Source organism: Myxine glutinosa, chromosome 8 (genome assembly GCF_964187855.1).
Source record: "Myxine glutinosa chromosome 8, kmMyxGlut1.1, whole genome shotgun sequence".
NCBI classification, from domain to species: domain Eukaryota; kingdom Metazoa; phylum Chordata; class Myxini; order Myxiniformes; family Myxinidae; genus Myxine; species Myxine glutinosa.
In genome coordinates this window covers 92,793,448-92,815,375 of record NC_136268.1, presented here as the reverse complement: position 1 = coordinate 92,815,375, position 21,928 = coordinate 92,793,448, and the positions used below count along the sequence as shown (strand labels likewise).

At 42.0% G+C, this 21,928-nt stretch overlaps 1 protein-coding gene across 1 annotated transcript in view; it reads left to right on the top strand.

The window, feature by feature from the left end:
* LOC137432714 (scinderin) overlaps window positions 1-21,928 on the top strand; it is a gene marked incomplete at its 3' end in the record, with an annotated part of 58,851 nt that overhangs the window by 1,289 nt on the left and 35,634 nt on the right. Inside the window, 3 exon segments of the mRNA XM_078783524.1 lie at window positions 7,523-7,730; window positions 7,938-8,092; window positions 21,560-21,721. Of these exon segments, the coding sequence (XP_078639650.1) occupies window positions 7,523-7,730; window positions 7,938-8,092; window positions 21,560-21,721 (525 nt within the window).

Genomic DNA, 21,928 nt, shown 5'->3' with positions numbered 1-21,928 from the left:
GCATACTTTAACTTTAAGTTGTTCGTGCGTTTTTTCCCTGTCCGTATTTGGACAAGCCGGACACAACTGGAGGTTTGCATTTGCAAACTCATTCACACGAGCAACGATCGCATCGCCAATGAGTGAGCGATTAAATCAATTGAACATTGATCGATGTGTGCAAACCACCGTGAGAACCAAGTGAAAGATGACGTCATGCGTTAACCCAACAACCAAAAGAACGTTCTTTTGCTAAGAGGAGGAAGAGCAAGAATGGTTGTGCAGATAAACAAACGTCCCTGCTCCAAATTTAATGTTTTGCGACACTTTTATCAATCTCGTTTAGAACATGTATCCGTCCTGAATGGAAAATGCAAATATAGAATAAACTATTCGAATTGTAAACAAGAAAAAACTCACTTCAAACTGAAGTCGGTTGTGGCACTCAGTATGACTTGGAATGGGATTCCCCTGGGGCCATTCAGATGATTTACTTGCAAATTCTGTAGTGTTGAAGAACCTTTTAAAATGGAGCTGGTGTTGAAGCTCCATTTTGATGTTGATGGAGCCTGGTGTTGAAGAACCTTTTAAAATGGAGCTGCATCCACCAATAGTAAACTCTTTTTTTGAATTGTGACAGTTGAGATCCAACTTTACAGAATAAAGAATCGGGTGAACAAGGGTATATCATTGTTATATTAATTAAATGTGACAGTTGTACGTGCCCGTGCCCCTGGATGACAGTTGTACGTGCCCGTGCCCCTGGATGACAGTTGTACGTGCCCGTGCCCCTGGATGACAGTTGTACGTGCTCGTGCCTCTGGATGACAGTTGTACGTGCCCGTGCCCCTGCATGACAGTTGTACGTGCCCGTGCCCCTGCATGACAGTTGTACGTGCCCGTGCCTCTGGATGACAGTTGTACGTGCCCGTGCCCCTGGATGGCAGTTGTACGTGCCCGTGCCCCTGGATGGCAGTTGTACGGGCATGCCCCTGGAAGACAGTTGTGCATGCCCGTGCTGCTGGATGACAGTTGTACGTGCCAGTGCCCCTGGATGACAGTTGTACGCGCCCGTGCCTCTGGATGACAGTTGTACGTGCCCGTGCCTCTGGATGACAGTTGTACGTGCCAGTGCCCCTGGATGACAGTTGTACGCGCCCGTGCCCCTGGATGACAGTTGTACGCGCCCGTGCCTCTGGATGACAGTTGTGCGTGCCAGTGCCCCTGGATGACAGTTGTACGCGCCCGTGCCTCTGGATGACAGTTGTACGTGCCAGTGCCCCTGGATGACAGTTGTACGCGCCCGTGCCCCTGGATGACAGTTGTACGCGCCCGTGCCTCTGGATGACAGTTGTGCGTGCCAGTGCCCCTGGATGACAGTTGTACGCGCCCGTGCCTCTGGATGACAGTTGTACGCGCCCGTGCCTCTGGATGACAGTTGTACGTGCCCGTGCCTCTGGATGACAGTTGTACGTGCCCGTGCCCCTGGATGACAGTTGTACGTGCCAGTGCCCCTGGATGGCAGTTGTACGTGCCCGTGCCCCTGGAAGACAGTTGTGCATGCCCGTGCCTCTGGATGACAGTTGTACGTGCCCGTGCCCCTGGATGACAGTTGTACGTGCCCGTGCCTCTGGATGACAGTTGTACGTGCCCGTGCCCCTGGATGACAGTTGTACGCGCCCGTGCCTCTGGATGACAGTTGTGCATGCCCGTGCCTCTGGATGACAGTTGTACGTGCCAGTGCCCCTGGATGACAGTTGTACGCGCCCGTGCCTCTGGATGACAGTTGTACGTGCCCGTGCCTCTGGATGACAGTTGTACGTGCCAGTGCCCCTGTATGGCAGTTGTACGGGCATGCCCCTGGAAGACAGTTGTGCATGCCCGTGCTGCTGGATGACAGTTGTGCATGCCCGTGCCCCTGGATGACAGTTGTACGTGCCCGTGCCCCTGGATGACAGTTGTGCATGCCCGTGCCCCTGGATGGCAGTTGTACGTGCCCGTGCCTCTGGATGACAGTTGTACGGGCATGCCCCTGGAAGACAGTTGTGCATGCCCGTGCTGCTGGATGACAGTTGTGCATGCCCGTGCCCCTGGAAGACAGTTGTGCATGCCCGTGCCCCTGGTCTTGGCACTTGTTGTCTGGGGACTTGCGACTAGATTACACCCGACATGCGAATTGAGTTTATAATGACTTGTTCACAATATTCTGAAAAGAATCGTTGAATTAACATCGAGTTAAAACGGGGTTTAAAATAAATGGTAAATTATTTTCCATCATGGGCGTGCCAGGTTCTGTCAGTGATGACATATGGCCGCTCATGGCCACCTGGTTGCACACCGTTCACCACTAAAGTTAAAGGGAGTGTCCACTCTTCAAACAGCAACCAGACCCAAGCAGCAGGCACCAATCTTACTAACGTGACTACGTGGGAAGACTTCATTCAAACCATTAACATTCGTCCCTGGGGGAAACTTGGCCCCGGATCGATAACCCCATGCACGAACCCAAACCCGACCAAATACAAATATTATGGGATGATGAAAATATGTCACTGGACTAAAATATGTCAAAATATGTTTTAACTTCGTTACGAATTAGCGCAGGAGACGGGGTTTTGCAATCACTTTTGTGTGTGTGTGTGTGTGTGTGTGTGTGTGTGTGTGTGTGTGTGTGTGTGTGTGTGTGTGTGTGTGTGTGTGTGTGTGTGTGTGTGTGTCTGGGCCATAACCTTTTTACCATTTGAGCTACTGTCATCAAATTTTCACTAAAGCTAATAATTCTGTTAATAGGTCAAAAGGTTGAGGGTCAGCATCACCTAAAATCATAAATTTTCATCCAATTGACCTGAAATTTAAATTTACCATTGGAGTTTTGTCATCAAATTTTCAACAAACCTTTATTATGAGAATATGGAAAAGGCAAATTAATAATTCGGTCAAAAGTTCAGAAGGTCAAAGGTCAGCATCACATAAAATCGTCAATTTTCATCTGATTGACCTGAAATTTAAAGAATTTGCATATCGGGTCACTGAATTGGTTCACCAATCAAAAACTACAAACTGACTGTTTTTTAATATCAAAAGGTCAAATGTCAAGGTTGCATAAAATCGTCAATTTTCGTCCAATTTATCTGAAATTTCAAGAATTTGTATACTGGGTCACATTTGTTTAACAATCAAAAAGCTAGAAGCTGATTTTTTTTAAATCAAAAGCTCAAAGGTCAATACGGCATAAAATCAACAATTTTCATTTTGTATTTTTTAAAACTATTTTCGTTATTTTGATCAAACGGAAGAGAAGAAGCCATCTGAATGCAAACGGACCGGACAGGCATTTGCATTTTCAGATGCTTTTTAGTTGTAAATTGTAACACGACTTGTCTTTTCAAAAGGAAAACATAAAAACTGCGGTATCTCAAAAAGACAACAATTGAAATTAATAATAATTTTATGTTTCATTTTAACTTACATAATAAATTTACAAGTATATTATTAAAATGTCCTTTCCCGTTCCACATTTAATTATTTGGTTCTATGTGCAAACAATTTAAACATAAACGGAGGTTACTGACTCGTCTCATGTACATATGTTCAAGTCGGTACACCAGATATGAGGTAAATTGAATATAGATTTATTTTTTCTGGGAACAAAGCAAAAAATGTCCACTGCGTGAAATTGACAAATAAAAACTTGAGTCAAAGCTTTTCAAAACACATTGCAATAAATGAAGCCCTGTGTCTTAATCCCTTGATAGCCTGTACTCCAAGGTTTACAAGTAAATGTGGGACTTCATACAAATTGAAGACTGAAATAATGCTACGGTGACTTGAGACTCACCCTCAAAGACTTGAGACTCACTGTCAAAGACTTGTCCTCAAAGACTTGAGACTTGACTTGAGATTAGTCCTCAAGTTGCTTGTTGAGATCTCTGCATTATTCTGATTCACCCTGTATACATGTATTCAATGCATTTTGTACTTACTTTTTCCACATGCGAAATTTGCATTTATGTTTATTTAAATTATACAATGGACTACAAAATGTAAATGTTTCATGATATTTGTTATATTATATCACCTTTATCTATCAATATTGTTGAAATGGAGATCAAATAGCTGTATGTTGAAATATGTTGAAAAAGTCAAAACTTTACATGGGGTGTACTTACTTTTTCACGTGACTGTATATATATATATATATATATATATATATATATATATATATATATATATATATATATATATATATATCTATATATATATCTATCTATCTATATATATATATATATATAAATAATTATATATATATACAGACTTGGCATTTAATATGGAATATTTTTTTTGTGGGGGTGAACTTACTTTTCAAGATGTCTTAGAACCAAAAGTTCATTGGAATTATGTTGAAATTATTCTAGATTTTGTTAATGTGACCTTGAAAAGAAACAAAAACCACATTTGACATTTCGAAACAAATAAATTGATCCTTGAAAGTGATGTAAACTGATATCGAACTCAATTCATGGACAGTACTGTGTAAACTTCTGTACGTTTTCCAGAAGTATCTCTTTATTTTGCACATTAGCCAAGTTTACGGCGGCCAGTTTGAAAAATCCAAGATGGCCGCCACATAGGAGCTCTATGGTCATGTCTAGCTTATCGAACTTGTTACCATTGGATTCGGGGGCCTTGAAAATGTATGTTTAGCCGTTAGAATCAAAGCTTTATGTTGTTTAGAAGCTGAGATATTGAGAAACATCAAGTTTACGGCGGCCAGTTTGAAAAATCCAAGATGGCCGCCACATAGGAGCTCTATGGTCATGTCTAGCTGATCGAACTTGTTACCATTGGATTCGGGGCCCTTGAAAATGTATGTTTAGCCGTTAGAATCAAAGCTCTATGTTATTTAGAAGCTGAGATATTGAGAAAAATTAGTTCTACGGCGGCAATTTTGAAAATCCAAGATGGCCGCCATACAGGAGTCTGTGCAAATAGCAGCATTGGTTTTCTGACTGACTATACAATATAGTTTCCAAAAATATATAGTTTTCCAAATCCCCCAAAAATTCCAACGAAATTACATAGTGAACCTGACTAGAAACACACATGCATGCACACGCACACACACACACGTATTAGACTGTTTAATTGGCTTTTACAGTATTCCAAGTCAATAATATGGCTAACCTTGGTTATTGCCTCTCATCAGGAAATTACACATTTTACAGCAGGGTGTCCTATCAGCCAACGTTTGTTTAAGATGTTGTGATATTAATAATGGTTGTTTGTTTGTTGAGTTTCTAAGGCCTTTGCATTCAATGCATAATGCAGAACCCAGAGCTAAAATATGATAGTGAGCCAGATAAATCGAAATAACTACAATATCTTCCAGGTACATTTAAACAACTTGCTCAATATCTACAATCGGCCGTGCAGTGATCACCTAATTACACAAGTCAAAGAGAAGAAGCAAAGATCAAAACATATTTCTGGTTTTCCTTTTTTGTACACATGGCAGAGCGAAATAAGAGAAAGCAGATGGTTCACGGACTAACGGGGGCTCAAAGGTGAACACGGACACTAAGACCACATATGAGTGGATGAGTGGCAAAAAGGAAAGGGAATGGGGACAGGCGGAAGAGCAGCATAAAAATTGTTCAGCATAAAAATAGAATTGAATTTTTTGGTAAAAATGGGATGTAACCGATGACAAATTTGCTTGATCTATACACGTCAGAACAAAATAATAGCACTATGATACCATTGATTTGTGGTGTAGGTGGCTATCTAAGTCTTAGTGTATGTAAAGCATGTAATGTGTGTATACTGTGCAGGCCATTGCATTCTAATTTATAAATATGTAACTTAATTAAATGCCTTCAAAAAGTTAAAATTGGAAATAACTCAGTTACCTTTTCAGATCTGTTTGTTCGGACCAGACAGGATGGTGTGTACAACAACAACAACAACAACAACAACAGGCATTTTAAGGCCATTATGGTGTGTGGCAGACTGTAATTGGTTATGGTCCATATGGGAATCTCAGTTTAATGGCGAGTAGGGTGTTCTTGGCTCCCCTGCAGTGAAGGGGTCCCAACGATTTAATACCACATTGCAAGAGCTTCCCTAACAATTGCTAAAGCTTAGGCCAAACACAAAGTACCGTGTTTGTTTCAGCAACAACAGAGCAGCGTACGATGGGTTCTATATGAAAAAAAATAACACTTTTTAATAAGAGAAATCTTTTATTTTTGATCGAAATATAATTAAACAACCTCACACATACACTGTAAATGTTAGAATCATAGTAAATAACTAAACAAGTGAAACACATATATAGTGTTGGAAAAAAACCACACCAACGTCACCGTTGCACGCATACTAAGTCCCAAGCAAACCACTTCTGACTTCTACCCTCGACATTCTCCTTCCTTCTCCCTCCTCAATCTTTTCCATCCACACAGACCACACGAAACATATATGTTTAAGGTAATTTCTTGCTTTTTCTAAAGTGAAAATTCAAATATAGACATGAATTGACACATGTTTTAAGAATGCACATTTTAAAATTGTCACTTTTGATGAGGCATACTTCCACCTCCAAAAGGTATCAAATATATAATCTTGTGGATCACGGAACCATGTACCACTGCCCCAGATAGCACACCAAGGCCGGACAGTGGAATCGGCTCACCGACAAGGCCGACCAAATGACAGTTTTGGCTCATCGAAGTTGGCTCATCGTTTTGGCTCATCAGTACCGAAGCTCGCAGCTGGCTCATAACACCCGATTGCAGCAGGAATTCTAACCAACAGGATGTGTCTGGCACACACTATCTTGCCTGTGTTGCACACAAGCATATCTGGAGAGGCAGCTTGATCTGTAAGATGCAATTTGACAATTTGACAATTTGGCCTCCATGACGCAATTTTGCAGAAACATAACCCACACCACCCCACACTCCACTCCTATACTGAGGGTGACTTACGCAGATAATAAATAGGTATTGGCTCATAAATGTAATTATTGACGCTACAACTATAAATCAAATTGAAGGAGTGGGTGGTAGTCCAGGTTGGTCGAGACATTGAAGTGGCATGACCATTGTGGGTTTGTGAAACATGCAAGATAATCTTTACAACCAAGGAAAATATGCTAGCAATCATATAAAATCATATGTATATGTATGTATGTATGTATGTATATATAGGCCTTTGTCCTGTTGTAGATTGATAAAAAGTTGATGATAATTATGATGATGATCATTATCATGATATATTACATGTCGTACAAGGGTATTTGGAGATATAAGTTTTTTTCCGATCAATTGCAATGATAGTAGATCAAAATAGTATTTGAAACTGAGATGACCAACATCATAGTAACATGTACTCGGATATGAATAATAAACAATCCAACAACAGTTGTTAGCAATTATTTTGAATGATATTGAGAATACTGTATGTCACATAACCTCTTTCCTTTTTTTCTCCCTCGTCTCATTTTATGTACCCTTTTCTCTGTTCTCTGTTCCTCTCAAAAAAGAATACAACCCACAGCATGCCAGAGCATCCAGCTTTTAAGACTGCAGGCCAGAGTGATGGTTTGCAAATCTGGCGCATTGAGAAAATGCAGCCAGTGGCGGTGCCTCGTGAACAACATAGCACCTTCTTCAACGGAGATGCATACATTTTGTTACACACCACATCATTCGGAGGGAAGGCCAAGAACTACGCCCTGCATTTTTGGCTCGGTATGTATACTGCAACACATCCTTAAGAAAGGAGTAGAGTACCCTGGCTAAATTCCAAATTCCTATCAACTTCAGTTGAACGGCAGTCCTGGCCAACCGATTCATTAAAGACTTGGGCAAAGTATAATTTCTCTACCGATCTCGACTTGATCAGAATCGTTCTAAGGAGGAGAGAGTAAAACGTGACAATGAAGCTCTTTGTTGCAGGGAATGAATGCTCTCAGGATGAGTCAACCTCAGCCGCAATACTGACCATACAGCTTGATGACCAGCTCGGAGGGAAGCCTGTGCAATATCGTGAGGTACAAGGCCATGAATCTGTGAAATTCATGAGCCTCTTCAAGGGAGGTGTGCAGTACAAGGTGTGTGGCCCATCTCCATCAGTTGTGGATGTACTAACTAAAACAAATATCAACTGGAAAGCAACTGAAAATGCAAAGCCAGTCCTGTCTATTTGTATTCAGATGTATTATTCTTCTTCCATTACTCAAAATAACAAAAACAGCTTAAAAATACAAAATGAATATTGATGATTTTATGCAGCCTTGACCTTTGAGCTTTAGATCTAAAAAAAAAAATCAGCTTATAGCTTTTGATTGGTGAACTAATTATGTGACCCAATATGCAAATTCTTAAAATGTCAGGTGAATTGGATGAAAATTCACGATTTTATGCAACCTTGACCTTTTGATTTAAAAAAAACAAAAAACTAATCACCTCCTACCTTTTGATTAGTGAATCAATTCAGTGACCCAATATGCAATTTTTTTTAAATTTCAGGTGAATCAAGTGAAAATTGGTGATTTTACACAACCTTGACCTTTGACATTTTGATCTAAAAAAAACAATCAGCTTCTAGCTTTTGATTGGTGAACCAATTCAGTCACTCAATATGCAAATCTTACTATAATTCACCAAATGTCCGTCCGTCCGTCTGTCTGTCTGTCTGTCTGTCTGTCTGTTCGAAGGTACCGTAAAAACAGCTGAACCGATCGCAAAGATATTTTAGGTGGATAATCCTGGGATCTCCAGGAGTAAAATAGGCTATTTAGTTTTCCCAATTTCAGCTTTGGTCTCCAGCATTCTCAGGTTTGGACCCCAGCATAACATTCGCGTTCGCATAACGTTCATTGTGACGATGTTGTTTTCCCGGGTGCTGCACAAACGGCTGCACCGATCGCTGCACAGCTGCATCAATCGAACTCGGTGACCTCAGACAAAGACCTTTTATAAGGACACGGGTTGTTAAAGGACACGGGAGTACATACAACATCGGGAGTGCAAACTGCACGCGTCTTCAGTATCAAGCTTAAATCTCTCATGGCGGATCTGAAGAGCGGAATGCTTGGAGAGGTGGTGGGCTACTTCGGCATGAAGGAGGATCAGAAACGTGGACTCCTGCACTGCCACATCCTGCTGATACTTGCTCCCGCATGACGTTATTTTCCCGGGTGCCGCACAAATGGCCGCACCGATCGAGATTTAACGGATGTTTATATAAATCGTTTAAAAGAAAAAAGCCTTAAATTTCTGATATTTAGCCTTTTCATTTGGGCCTCCCAATTGAAGCCCCGCCCGTAGGGCGGGTACCGTTGCTAGTTCTTAAAATTTCAAGTCAATCGGATGAAAATTTACAATTTTATGTGACGCTGACCTTTGACCAAATCATTAATTTGTCCTCCATATTATCATAATAAAGCTTTGTTGAAAATTTGATGACAAAACTCAAATGGTAAATTGAAATTTCAGGTCAATTGGATGAAAATTGATGATTTTATGTGATGCTGACCTTTGACCTTTTGACCAAATTATTAATTTGGTTTCTCCATATTATCATAAAACAGCCTTGGTGAAAATTTGATGACAATAGCTCAAATGGTAATTTGGAATTTCAGGTCAATCGAATGAAAATTGATGGTGTTATGTGATGCTGACCTTTGACGTTTTGACCTTTTGACAATTATTAATTTGCTTTCTCCATATTCAGAGCAATCAGGTGAAAATTGGCGATTTTACACAACCTTGACCTTTGACATTTTGATCTAAAAAAAAACCAATTACCTTCTAGCTTTTGATTGGTGAACCAATTTAGTCACTCAATATGCAAATTCTTAAAATTTCAGGTCAATCAGATGAAAATTTACTATTTTGTGAAGCTGACCTTTGACCTTTTGACCAAATTATTTATTTGGTTTCTCCATATTATCATAATAAAGCTTTGATGAAAATGTAGTGGCAATAGCTCAAATAGTAATTTGGAATTTCAGGTCATTTAAATGAAAATTGATGGTGTTATGTGATGCTGACCTTTGACGTTTTGACCTTTTGACCAAATAATTAATTTGCCTTCTCCATATTATCATAAGGCTTTCGTGAAAATTTGATGACAATAGCTCAAATGGTAAAAAAATGTTACGGCCCGGACACACACACACACACACACACACACACACACACACACACACACACACACACACACACACACACACACAGAAGTGTTGCAAAACCCTGTCTCCTGCTACGCAGGGGATGGGCTAATAATTATTTAATATCGTCATGATCAAGATGATTATAATTGATGTGAGCAGGATCCATCATCATGTGAAATACAATTATTTCATTTGAGTGAACTATTGTTTGTTTTCGACACTTCATCAGTATTGGTCAGAAGAAGAGTGGACATATGTTGTGTGCAAGAGGCGAGATGGAAGGGAAGTGGTGTGAGAATGGTGAAGGGTAGGCAGGGACAGAAATACAAGTTTGTGTGGCAAGGGTGCCTGGAGGGCGTGAATGGTGTTGGTGTCCTGTTTTCTGAGGAGTTTGTAGACGGTGTGGTGAGTGTGACTAGAGTGAGTGATAGGTTGATGATGGTGAAAATGATGATTGGAAAGCTCTTGGTGAACGTCATCTCGGGATATGCTCCGCAGGTTGGTCGGAGCGATGAAGAGAAGGACAAGTTCTGGTGTGCGATAGAGAAGCTGATGGAAAACGTGAAAGATGAGGAAGTTGTTGTGGTAGGAGGAGACCTAAATGGACATGTGGGAAGGAGTATGGATGATTTTGACGGAGTTCATGGGGGTTACGGATATGGTGTGAGAAATGGAGAAGGTGAAAGGATTTTGGAGTTTGCTGATGGAGCTGATTTGTTGATTTGTAATACTCAGTTCCAGAAAGAGGATAATAAGCTTGTTACATACACGTCAGGTGGGTCGACGACAACCGTTGACTACCTGATGGTGCGTAGGCGAGATAGGGGGCACCTCCGAGACACAAAGGTGATCCCGGGGGAGGAGGCTGTTTCACAGCACCACTTGGTTGTCTGCGACGTAAGGGTGAAAGGTGCGAGGAGAGCTCGGCAGGTGAAGTACCAACCGAGAATGAAGGTGTGGAGGTTGAAAGAGGTGACAGTAAGGGAGGCATTAAAAGAGAGGCTGAGTAGGGTCGAGGATGATGTGGTTGAGCTTGAAAGTGGTTGGATGTCAATGAAAGCTAGTCTGTTGGGAGCCGTTGGTGAGGTATGTGGATGGACAAAAGGACCACCGAGGCACTCTGAAACATGGTGGTGGGATGATGAAGTTGGAAAGAGGATTGACGAGAAGAGGAAGAAGTTCAAGGAGTGGCAGAAGGCGAAGGGTATGGGAGCAGAAACAGCAGAGCATGAAAGTTATAAGGCAGCCAGGAAGGCTGCAAAGAAAGAGATAGCAAAGGCGCAGGAGGCATGTAGGAAAATGTTCGGAGAACGCTTGGATTCGGAAGAGGGTCAGAAAGCAGTATTCAGGATTGCAAAGCAGATAGCGAAAAAGAGGTGTGATGTGATGGGGGTGAGCTGCTTGAAGGATGAAGTGGGACAAATCGTTGTCGACCCAGATGGAATTAAAGGAAGATGGAAAAGATATATGGAAATGCTGTTGAATACAGAGAATGAATGGGATGGCAACATAGAGAGTAACCCAGTTTTAGGACGGGCAGAGAAGATAACTGAGAAGGAAGTTGAGGAAGCGATAAAAGCAATGAAGGGTAGAAAAGCGGGAGGGCCGACGGGAGTTGTGGGAGATATGTTGAAGGCAGCAGGAAGTTGGGGTGTGAAGAGAATGACAGAGATCTGTAATCTGGTGGTGAAAGAAGGCCGCATTCCAGTGGATTGGGAACTGAGTACCCTCGTCCCTCTATACAAGGGGAAAGGTGACCCTCTGGAGTGTGCCTCGTACTGAGCGATAAAGTTATTGGAGCATGGAATGAAGGTATTGGAAAGGGTGTTGGAGAGGAGGATAAGGAAGAAAGTGAAGATCGACGAAATGCAGTTTGGATTTATGCCAGGAAGAGGAACGACAGACACGCTTTTCATTGTGAGGCAGTTGCAGGAGAAGTACATGGAGAAGAGGAAGAAGTTGTTTCTTGGGTTTGTTGATCTGGAGAAAGCATTCGATCGGGTTCCACGCAAAGTATTGACATGGGCATTGAGGAAGTTAGGAGTGGAGGAATGGTTGATCAGAGTAGTGATGGCAATGTACAAAAGAGCGCGCACAGCTGTAAGGACGAAGGACGGGAACAGTGGTGAGTTTGAGGTGAAGGTGGGAGTGCATCAGGGGTCGGTACTAAGTCCACTACTATTTGTAGCTGTGATGGAGGTGCTGGCTCAGAACGTAAAGGAGGGTTTACCGTGGGAGTTGTTGTATGCAGATGATCTGGTGTTGATTGCGGAAAGTATGGATGGACTGAAGGAAAAGATGAACACGTGGAAGGAATGTATGGAGACAAAAGGTCTGAAGGTGAATATCGGAAAGACGAAGGTGATGGCAAGTGGTAAAGCATGTGGTGAGGTGGAAAGAACTGGGAAGTGGCCCTGTGCTGTGTGTAGGAAGGGTGTCGGAGTGAACTCCATTCAGTGTACAATGTGCGCTGAGTGGGTTCATCAAAAATGTAGTGGTCTGAGAGGGTCATTAACCAGTGTGGCAGCTACATTCAAATGTAAGGTGTGCACAGAGGGAGCTGCAGATGGAGGAAATGTTGAGTTGGATCTTGGAGACGGCGTGAAGCTGGACGGTGTGAAAACATTTTGCTACCTCGGAGACATGCTGAATGGAGAAGGTGGATCAGACTCGGCAACGGTTGCTCGAGTGAGATGTGCATGGAAGAAGTTTCGGGAATTGAGTGGCGTGCTGATGATGAGGGGAGTGTCGTTGAAGCTGAAGGGAAAGGTGTATGCTGCATGTGTGAGAAGTGTTATGATTTATGGGAGCGAGACATGGGTAATGAACGTAGAGCAGCAACGAAGGTTGGAAAGGGTGGAAATGCGAATGGTTCGACGGATGTGCGGAGTATCGTTGAGAGAGAGGAAGACAAATGATGAATTGCGAAAGATGATTGGAATAGAGCCTGTGATTGATGCTGTGAAGAGGAACAGGTTGAGATGGTTTGGTCATGTGTTGAGGAAGGATGAAAGTGACTGGTTGAGAAGAGTGATGGAAATGAATGTAGAAGGAAGTAGAAGACGGGGAAGACCGAGAAAGACTTGGCTAAAGATGGTGGAAGAAGAAATGCGGGCAAGGGGGTTAACAAGGAGAGATGCAGAAAATAGGGCAAAATGGAGAAGATTGTCATGGGGACCGCAAGGCTAACCCCCGCTCTAGCAGGAAAAATGGCGTTTAAAATGCATGTTGTTGTTGTTGTATCAGTACTTGAGGGTTTCATTCATTTGATCTCTACAGTATAGCAAGAATTCACCGGTTTCCATAGTACAGCACTAACTTGTTTATATTTTTACATAATCTAATAATAAGGTTTTCTTTTATCACTGGTGTTATGAAACCACCGCTCATTCGATTAGGCCATGGAAAAATTGCCATGAGCTGCTCTCTCTGGGATTTTGCATCTCTCTCTGCTGGTTATTTTAATGGCACAGTCCATTTTTTCCGTTGATTTACATCACACTGTAAATTATTATTCCAATTGGAGTAATGTATAAAAACATCATAATGAATGATGAATACTCTGTACTGAACCCAGCAAGAAAGATTTGTACTGAAAGGGTTGTATGGTAGCCATATTGGCTCAGGTACTCTCTCCCTGTACCAACACTAGATGGATGGAATGATGCTTCTTGAATTGGTCGAGTCATCCTATACTTACCAAGGTCCAAGAATGGTTGAGTGTTGTCAACATTGGAAAAATCAGGAAGGCTGTGATAAATCTTGATGGCTTTGAACTGGAGCATTCTCCCAGAGATGGGAAATTTTCTTTCTGCGGATGATGAACCAAAGTAGCAGGGCATCCTTCATCTTCTCATATATACACCGAGCCTAAAGCTGCTCCTTCTCATTATAAGTCCTCCTGGCAGCCCAGATAGCACACCGGCGTTGGGCCAATGTTGGTGTCCATCTGTGCGTTCATCTGTCGTCACAATATTACATATATGTATATATATATATATATATATATATATATATATATATATATATATATATATATATATATACGTATATATATATATATATATATATATATATATATATATATATATATATATATATATATATATATATATATATATACAGACTTGGCATTTAATATGGAATTTTTTTTTTCCTTGAATTGGGCTTACTTTCTTAACTCAGTATATCAATCTGGTGAGTTTCTTTTACACTTTGGTGATTTATTTGTTTAAAGAACCATGTCACTGATTGTCTGTTGCAGCAAGAAGTCAACAACAGGATTATATCACAGGTGGCGTGGCAAAATGTACGGACAGGTGCATTTCACGATTGGCTTCACAGTCGGGTATACAAGGGTTGTTGCGTTCTGTATTAGTGGAAAACAACTGCTGCACATCTCCAAAAGTTATTGACGCTTCCTCTGGAGATGGTCCGTCAACTCGACAATGCTGTTTGTCATGGAGTGGTGGCTTTACGAAATTACGGCATGAAAGAGCGTGCTATTGCTCGGCAGTATGGCATCACTGAAGGTCAGGTGTCAAAGATCCTGAAACGAAATGCTCAGAGGGGTGTCCCTACTCCAATACCGAGGCCAGGACGTCCCCGCAGAACCACAAGGAGGGATGATCGCCAGCTGCACCGGTTAGTCCGCAATGGCCGAACCAAGTCAGCTAATCGGCTCAGGGCCGAGTGGTAGCAACTGAAAAATGTGCCTGTATCCAGAAGGCTAGTCAACCAATGACTGGTTCAAGCAGGCTATCGTGCCAGGCGTCCCCTGAGAAAGCCACGCCTGACCAGACAACACCGCCAGCGCCGATTGCAGTGGGTCAGAGAGCACCGTCAATGGCAGCCAGGACACTGGAATCATGTGATCTTCAGTGACGAGTCTAGATTTCTGGTCTATCGTCAAGATGGCCGCGTCCGAGTGCGCAGACAAGTGCATGAAGCCTACAACAAAGATTGTATAGTGCCAAGAGTCCAAGCTGGAGGTGGTGGGGTGACCGTTTGGGCTGCGTTTCATGCAGGGGGCAAAACTGACCTGGTTGTTCTGAATGGAAACCTGAACCAGTTCAAGTACAGGGCCATTCTGGAAGAAACATTGCTTCCATTTGCTCGTGCAGCCTTTCGAGGAAACTTTGTCTTCCAAGATGACAATGCACGGCCTCATCGTGCTCGCATGATCCAACACTTTCTTGCTGACCATGGTGTAGAGCATATGGAGTGGCCTGCCATGTCCCCGGATATGAATCCGATAGAGAACTTGTGGGCAGAATTAACGCGTCAAATCGACCACTTGGACCAGCAACCGACCTCTGTGCGTGAATTGCAGCAGGCTATTGTCACTGCATGGCAAGCGATTCCTGTCCAAACCTTGGCAAATCTCGTGAACAGCATGCCTCAACGTGTACATGCTCTCTTGAATGCTCGTGGGGGTTACACGAAGTACTGAACTGTAATTTTACTGTCCGTAATCCCAGTCGTAATTTAACTTTTGTTTTTGTTAAAAAAATTTTTTGGCTAATGTGCAAAATAAAGAGATACTTCTGGAAAACGTACAGAAGTTTAACACAGTACTGTCCATGAATTGAGTTCGATATCAGTTTACATCACTTTCAAGGATCAATTTATTTGTTTCGAAATGTCAAATGTGGTTTTTGTTTCTTTTCAAGGTCACATTAACAAAATCTAGAATAATTTCAACATAATTCCAATGAACTTTTGGTTCTAAGACATCTTGAAAAGTAAGTTCACCCACACAAAAAAAATATTCCATATTAAATGCCAAGTCTGTATATATACAATACATGTCCAAAAGTATGCAGACACCCCTTCTAATTAGTGGATTCGGCTGTTTCAGCCACACCCATTGTTGACAGGTATATATAATCAAGCACACAGCCATGTAATCTCCATAGACAAACATTGGCAGTAGAATGGCCTGTACTGAAGAACTCAGTGACTTTTAATGTGGCACCGTCACAGGATTCCACTTTTCCAACAAGTCAGTTCGTCAAATTTCTGCCCTGCTAGAGCTGTCCCAGTCAACGGTAAGTGCGGTTATTGTGAAATGGAAACGTCTAAGAGCAACAACAGCTCTGCCGTGAAGTGGTAGGCCATACAAGCTCACAGAACGGGACCGCCGAGTGCTAAAGTGCGCAGCGCATAAAAATCGTTGGTCCTCGGTTGCAACACTCACTACCGAGTTCCAAATTGCCTCTGGAAGAAACATCAGCACAACAACTGTTCGTTGGGAGCTTCATGAAATTGGTTTCCATGGCTGAGCAGCCACACACAAGCCTAAGATCACCATGTGCAATGCCAAGCGTAGGCTGGAGTGGTGTAAAGCTCGCAGCCATTGGACTCTGGAACAGTGGAAATGCATTATCTGGAGTGATGAATCATGCTTCACCATCTGGCAGTCCGACGGACGAATCTGGGTTTGGCGGATGCCAGGAGAACGCTACTTGCCCGAATGCATAGTGCCAATTGTAAAGTTTTGTGGGGGTGGAATAATGGTCTGGGGCTGTTTTTCATGGTTCGGGCTAGGTCCCTTAGTTCCAGTGAAGGGAAATCTTAATGCTACAGCATACAATGACATTCTAGATGATTGTGTGCTTCCAACTTTGTGGCAACAGTTTGGGGAAGGCCCTTTCCTGTTTCAGCATGACAATGCCCCAGTGCACAAAGCGTGGTTCATACAGAAATGGTTTGTTGAGATCGGTGTGGAAGAACTGACTGGCCTGTCGTCAACCTCATTGAACACCTTTGGGATGAATTGGAATTTCGGGCTAGGCCCCTTTGAACACATACTTTTGGCCATGTAGTGTATATATATATATATATATATATATATATATATATATATATATATATATATATATATATTTATGTGTGTGTGTGTGTGTGTGTGTGTGTGTGTGTGTGTGTGTGTGTGTGTGTGTGTGTGTGTGTGTGTGTGTGTGTAATATATGTAATATTGTGAACCATGGTGTTCGTCTGTGCATTCATCTGTCTTCCATTTACGGCGGCCGCTCCCTGCACTGCATTTGAAAAGCTGCTGATTAGTTATTTTGCATTTTTATTTCACGTTTTTTGTTGCAATATTCTCAGTCACTTTATTGTGCCTTCCAGTAGTCTTTAAGACAGCTTTCACCCAATATTGCCAACGTTGGATCAACGTTGACAAATTGATGTCGCTTTTACATCAAATTGCCAATTTTAGTCCAATTTTGGAAATCTGCTTCCGATTGTTCCAACCTATACCGATCTCTTGCCTACATTAGCCCAGCGTGTTGTGCTATCTGGGTTATTTTTAAAGCATGCAGTGGTGGCATTTTTCTCCTCCAGCATCGAAACCTTCAACTTGCCATTCTTTTGCTTCCTCTTTACCGAAAGCAGTGAAGAAAAGCAAGAGGTGACCAAAAACACAGTGGCTCTCTCGCCGGTGCAGCAAAGCCCAACACCAAAATGCGCATAAAGGCATGTGAATACAGCCTCAGGGTAAAGCTAGGATTATTTTAGTCATGGCAGTCATGATATGAATCTAGACATTTGTGCCAATATGCCAAATACCACTGGGGTCTACTGTATTGCGCCACACACCCTCGTTGTCCTCAAACGTTTGAATGGATTTACGTCATATAGAAGCTGAGAGAATCCCCTACAATAACATAAAAGGATAAATTGCATTATGAAATGTAGATTGCTTGACATTAGGGAAACTTGGAGTTCATGAAAACCGAATCGACAAATGTGGATTTAATTCAGTACCATGTTGAGACTTGATCAACATACAGCTGCCAGAGCAGTGCTCAATCACGATACCGCAAGATGAACTAAGATGAGTGTGATACAGTTGAATGGAGAGAAGCAGTTTCAGCACAATACAACTGTGTGCAGGGAAGTGATCACATGTGATAAACAGCATGGAAAGACTCGAGTGCTACAAGTCATACTTGGTGAAGCATCATTCAGTGGAATGTTGAAAGCTATGTAGTTTTATGTCTGTTTTATTTTTAAAACATTCCCATCAAATTGTTGCCTTAAGCATCCGACATACAGCACTTGGAAGTGGAGGTTGTGGGAAAGTTGAAGGGAACTGGACAAGTGTAGAATGTCTCAATTGTAACAAGGCAGAGAATTTGGTTTGATACTAAATCTACATCTCGTGCTTCTAAGCAAAGCTTCCCGACGTTAAGACAAAACATAGGGGCAATTACCCTGGCGCTCACCTGGTACATTCTGGGTAGATTTCTCTAATGTATCTTCCATCGTCTCGAAACTGCGGTGGGAGCCACACGTTGTTGTCGATCTACAAATGTCTCTCCAATCGTTCCTCCAATTTCTCAAGATGTCAAGTGCATGCCCTCTGCTGGAGCTGAGGTATGAAAAGTAAAACTGCAATTGAGTACCAGTTCACTGGTAATTACCAGGTTGTGCTTGTCGTAAAAGGCGACAAAAAGGGTTGGCGGCAGGAAGGGCATCCGGCCGTAAAACATTGCTTCAAAAAGGGGACCAACAAAACAACAACAACCACGGTGCCCGAAAAAGGCCAACCCCCGCTTTGCGGGGAAAAATGGCCTCTAAAAGGTGGTTTGGTTCACCTGGTAGAATAAACTATACTATCCTGACTAAAGGTAATTTAAACCAAATTGCAATGGTTTCTAGAAGACATGGCAGCATGTAGAATCATACTAACATAATGATACTTATTTTGGGGGGAAATCCCCCCTCCCTCAAATTCCTCCATCCCAAATGCCCCAATTTTTCTAATGCCTTGAACAACATTGATACATAATGTGTGATTACGGTTGTGGTCAAGTTTCATCGATATTGTGTGTGTAGTTTCTGAGAAGAAAGCAAATACCTATTTTGGGGGGTAACCCCCACAGCCCCCCAGTAAACCCCTAAAGGAGCAGATTTTTTAAAATGCTGTGAACATACTTTGGTAGATTACGGGTCGTGAAGGTTGTGGTCAAATTTCATCGATATTGTGTGTGTAATTTCTGAGAAGAAAGCAAATACCTATTTTGGGGGGAAACCCCCTCTACCCCCACCCCTCCCGTAGACCCCCAAAGGGGTAGATTTTTTTTAATGTCGTGAACAAACTTTGGTACATCATCGGTGGTGAAGGTTGTGGCCAAGTTTCATCGAAATAGTGCGTGTAGTTTCAGAAAAGAAAGCAAATACCTATTTTTGGGGGAAACCCCCTCTACCCCCACCCCTCCCGTAGACCCCCAAAGGGGTAGATTTTTTTTTAATGCCGTGAACAAACTTTGGTACATCATCGGTGGTGAAGGTTGTGGCCAAGTTTCATCGAAATAGTGCGTGTAGTTTCAGAAAAGAAAGCAAATACCTATTTTGGGGGGGTCAAACCTGGACCCAATTGCAATGGTTTCTAGAAGACAGGGCAGCATGTAGAATCATACTAACATAATCATGTATATGATGTGCGTATATGTAATGTAGGAGTATATAGTAATGATGTATATAGTAATGATGTGCGTTGTGTGTAATGTAATGTGCGTATATGCGTATATAGTAATGTGCGTATATGATGTAGGAGTAATGTGACCCCCCCATAGATCCCCTTAGAGTTAGATTTTCTTATTGCCGTGAACAAACTTCGGTACATCACGAGTGATGAAGGTTGTGGTCAAGTTTCATCGAAATAGTGTGTGTTGTTTCAGAGGAAAAAGCAAATTCCTATTTTGGGGGGTCAAACCTGGACCCACTTTGACCCCAGGTAAACCCCCTTAGACCCCGACTTTTTAATGCTGTGAACAAACTTTGGTGCACATAATCATGAATTGAATGATACCAACATAATCATAAGACTTTAAAAAACAAAACAAAAAAATTATTTTGGGGGGCACCCCCAACCTCCCACCCCGTGTACCTCCTCAGACCCCAATTTTTCCAATGCCTTGAACAAACTTTGGTACACCACGGGTGATGAAGGTTGTGGTGAAGTTCCATCGAAATCGTGTGTGTAGTTTCAGAGAAGAAAGCAAATATCTATTTTTGGGGGGGTGGGTCAAACCTGGATCCACTTTGACCTCCGGTAAACCCCTTAGACCTCGATTTTTTAATGCCGTGAACAAACGTTAGTCACAACACAACAAATATAATTTGTGCCAAATTTGGTCGCAATCCCATCAGCGGTTTCGGAGAAGAAGTTTCAAGTGTTTACGGACGGATGGACGAACTGACGGATGGACAAAGAACCCTCGCATAAGCTAACCTGAACTTCGTTCCAGGTGAGCTAGTAATAAACCATATGCTAGGAGGAAGAAGACATATCATTGCGAAAGTAAACCTTAAGCTTTTTGAGTAATGGCAAAAATGTGCTACAAACCACTTCACCTAACTTAATAACATGTGGGGAAAAGAGGCATAAATGAGTGGAGGTGGGTATTGAGCCTGGATTGGGGCTGGAGGGAGGAGGCGGAGGAGTTGGCAGATAGAGAGTGGATGTGGGGGGAGGGGGCAAAGCACAGAAAGTGCAGAAGGTACAACACTGGAAAGGACGTAGTCGAAGAACAGCGAGGCAACCAACCTCTCTATGATGTAGGAGTAATGTGCGTATATGTACTGTATGTATATGTGTATGTATGTATGTATGTATATATATATATATATATATATATATATATATATATATATATATATATATATGTGTGTGTGTGTGTGTGTGTGTGTGTGTGTGTGTGTGTGTGTGTGTGCATATATGTATATATACACACACATATTCGAGTCCTGGGTTCTGTCAGAATTTTTTCACACTAGCCCCACGCAGGAATTTACTTCCTGTTTATATATATATATATATATATACACACAGTACAGTATGATCAAAGAGGTTCCCTAATGCTGAAGGAATCTTGTCGTTCAAACCTAAAGATAAAGTTATGAATGGATTTTCTTCATTGGAATGGGCAGCCAGAGAGTAAAAATAATCTTCCTCATTTGATCATGCAGCCAGAATGAATTACCGAGACGAAAGGTGCTTAATTAAACATACCCATTCTAGTTGGCCTCACCACTTTCATCAGATGTGTTACTTGGTATTTATCCTAAGACAGCAGACTTGGTTTTGGTTATTATTATTATGAGCTATTCTATTGCAGAAATAGGTGGAGGTGGCTGCTTAGTTGTGTAATTATCACTATCTGTAGGAGGTGAGAGTGATGATATATAGATATAGCACAGGTATGGTCACAGGGTAATTTGGAATGTCCATTGTATTCTTTTGGAAAAAATAAAAACAACTTTATTCGTAATGTCTGTCAAACTTCAACTCATAGTTTATTATGGTGTTGTATATGCACACGCTTCATCTCAATATGACACTGATGTATGTTTCCTGCTACTGACCTCCTACTGTGTGGTTTTCAGATGGGCGGTGTCAATTCTGGCTTTCGACATGTCCAACCAAACGCCGCAGATGTTAAGCGCTTGCTGCATGTCAAAGGTCGAAGAAATGTGCGATCTTACGAGGTTCTGTTGTCATGGTCCAGCTTCAACCAGGGAGACGGTTTCATCATCGACCTCGGAAAAGTGAGTTGAGGATCGGGGAAAAACAAGAGATGAGTGAAAAAGGAGGAGCCAGGTAGATAGCTTAAAATTTGCTGCCTGAATCAAAATGAAAACCTTCATTTCAAACTTAGAAATATTGGATGGGATCATTAGAGACTGCTTCACTTCACATTGTTGTATTCAACAAAAAGTCACAATCAAGCAGTAATAGAGGCAGAAAGGTCTTGT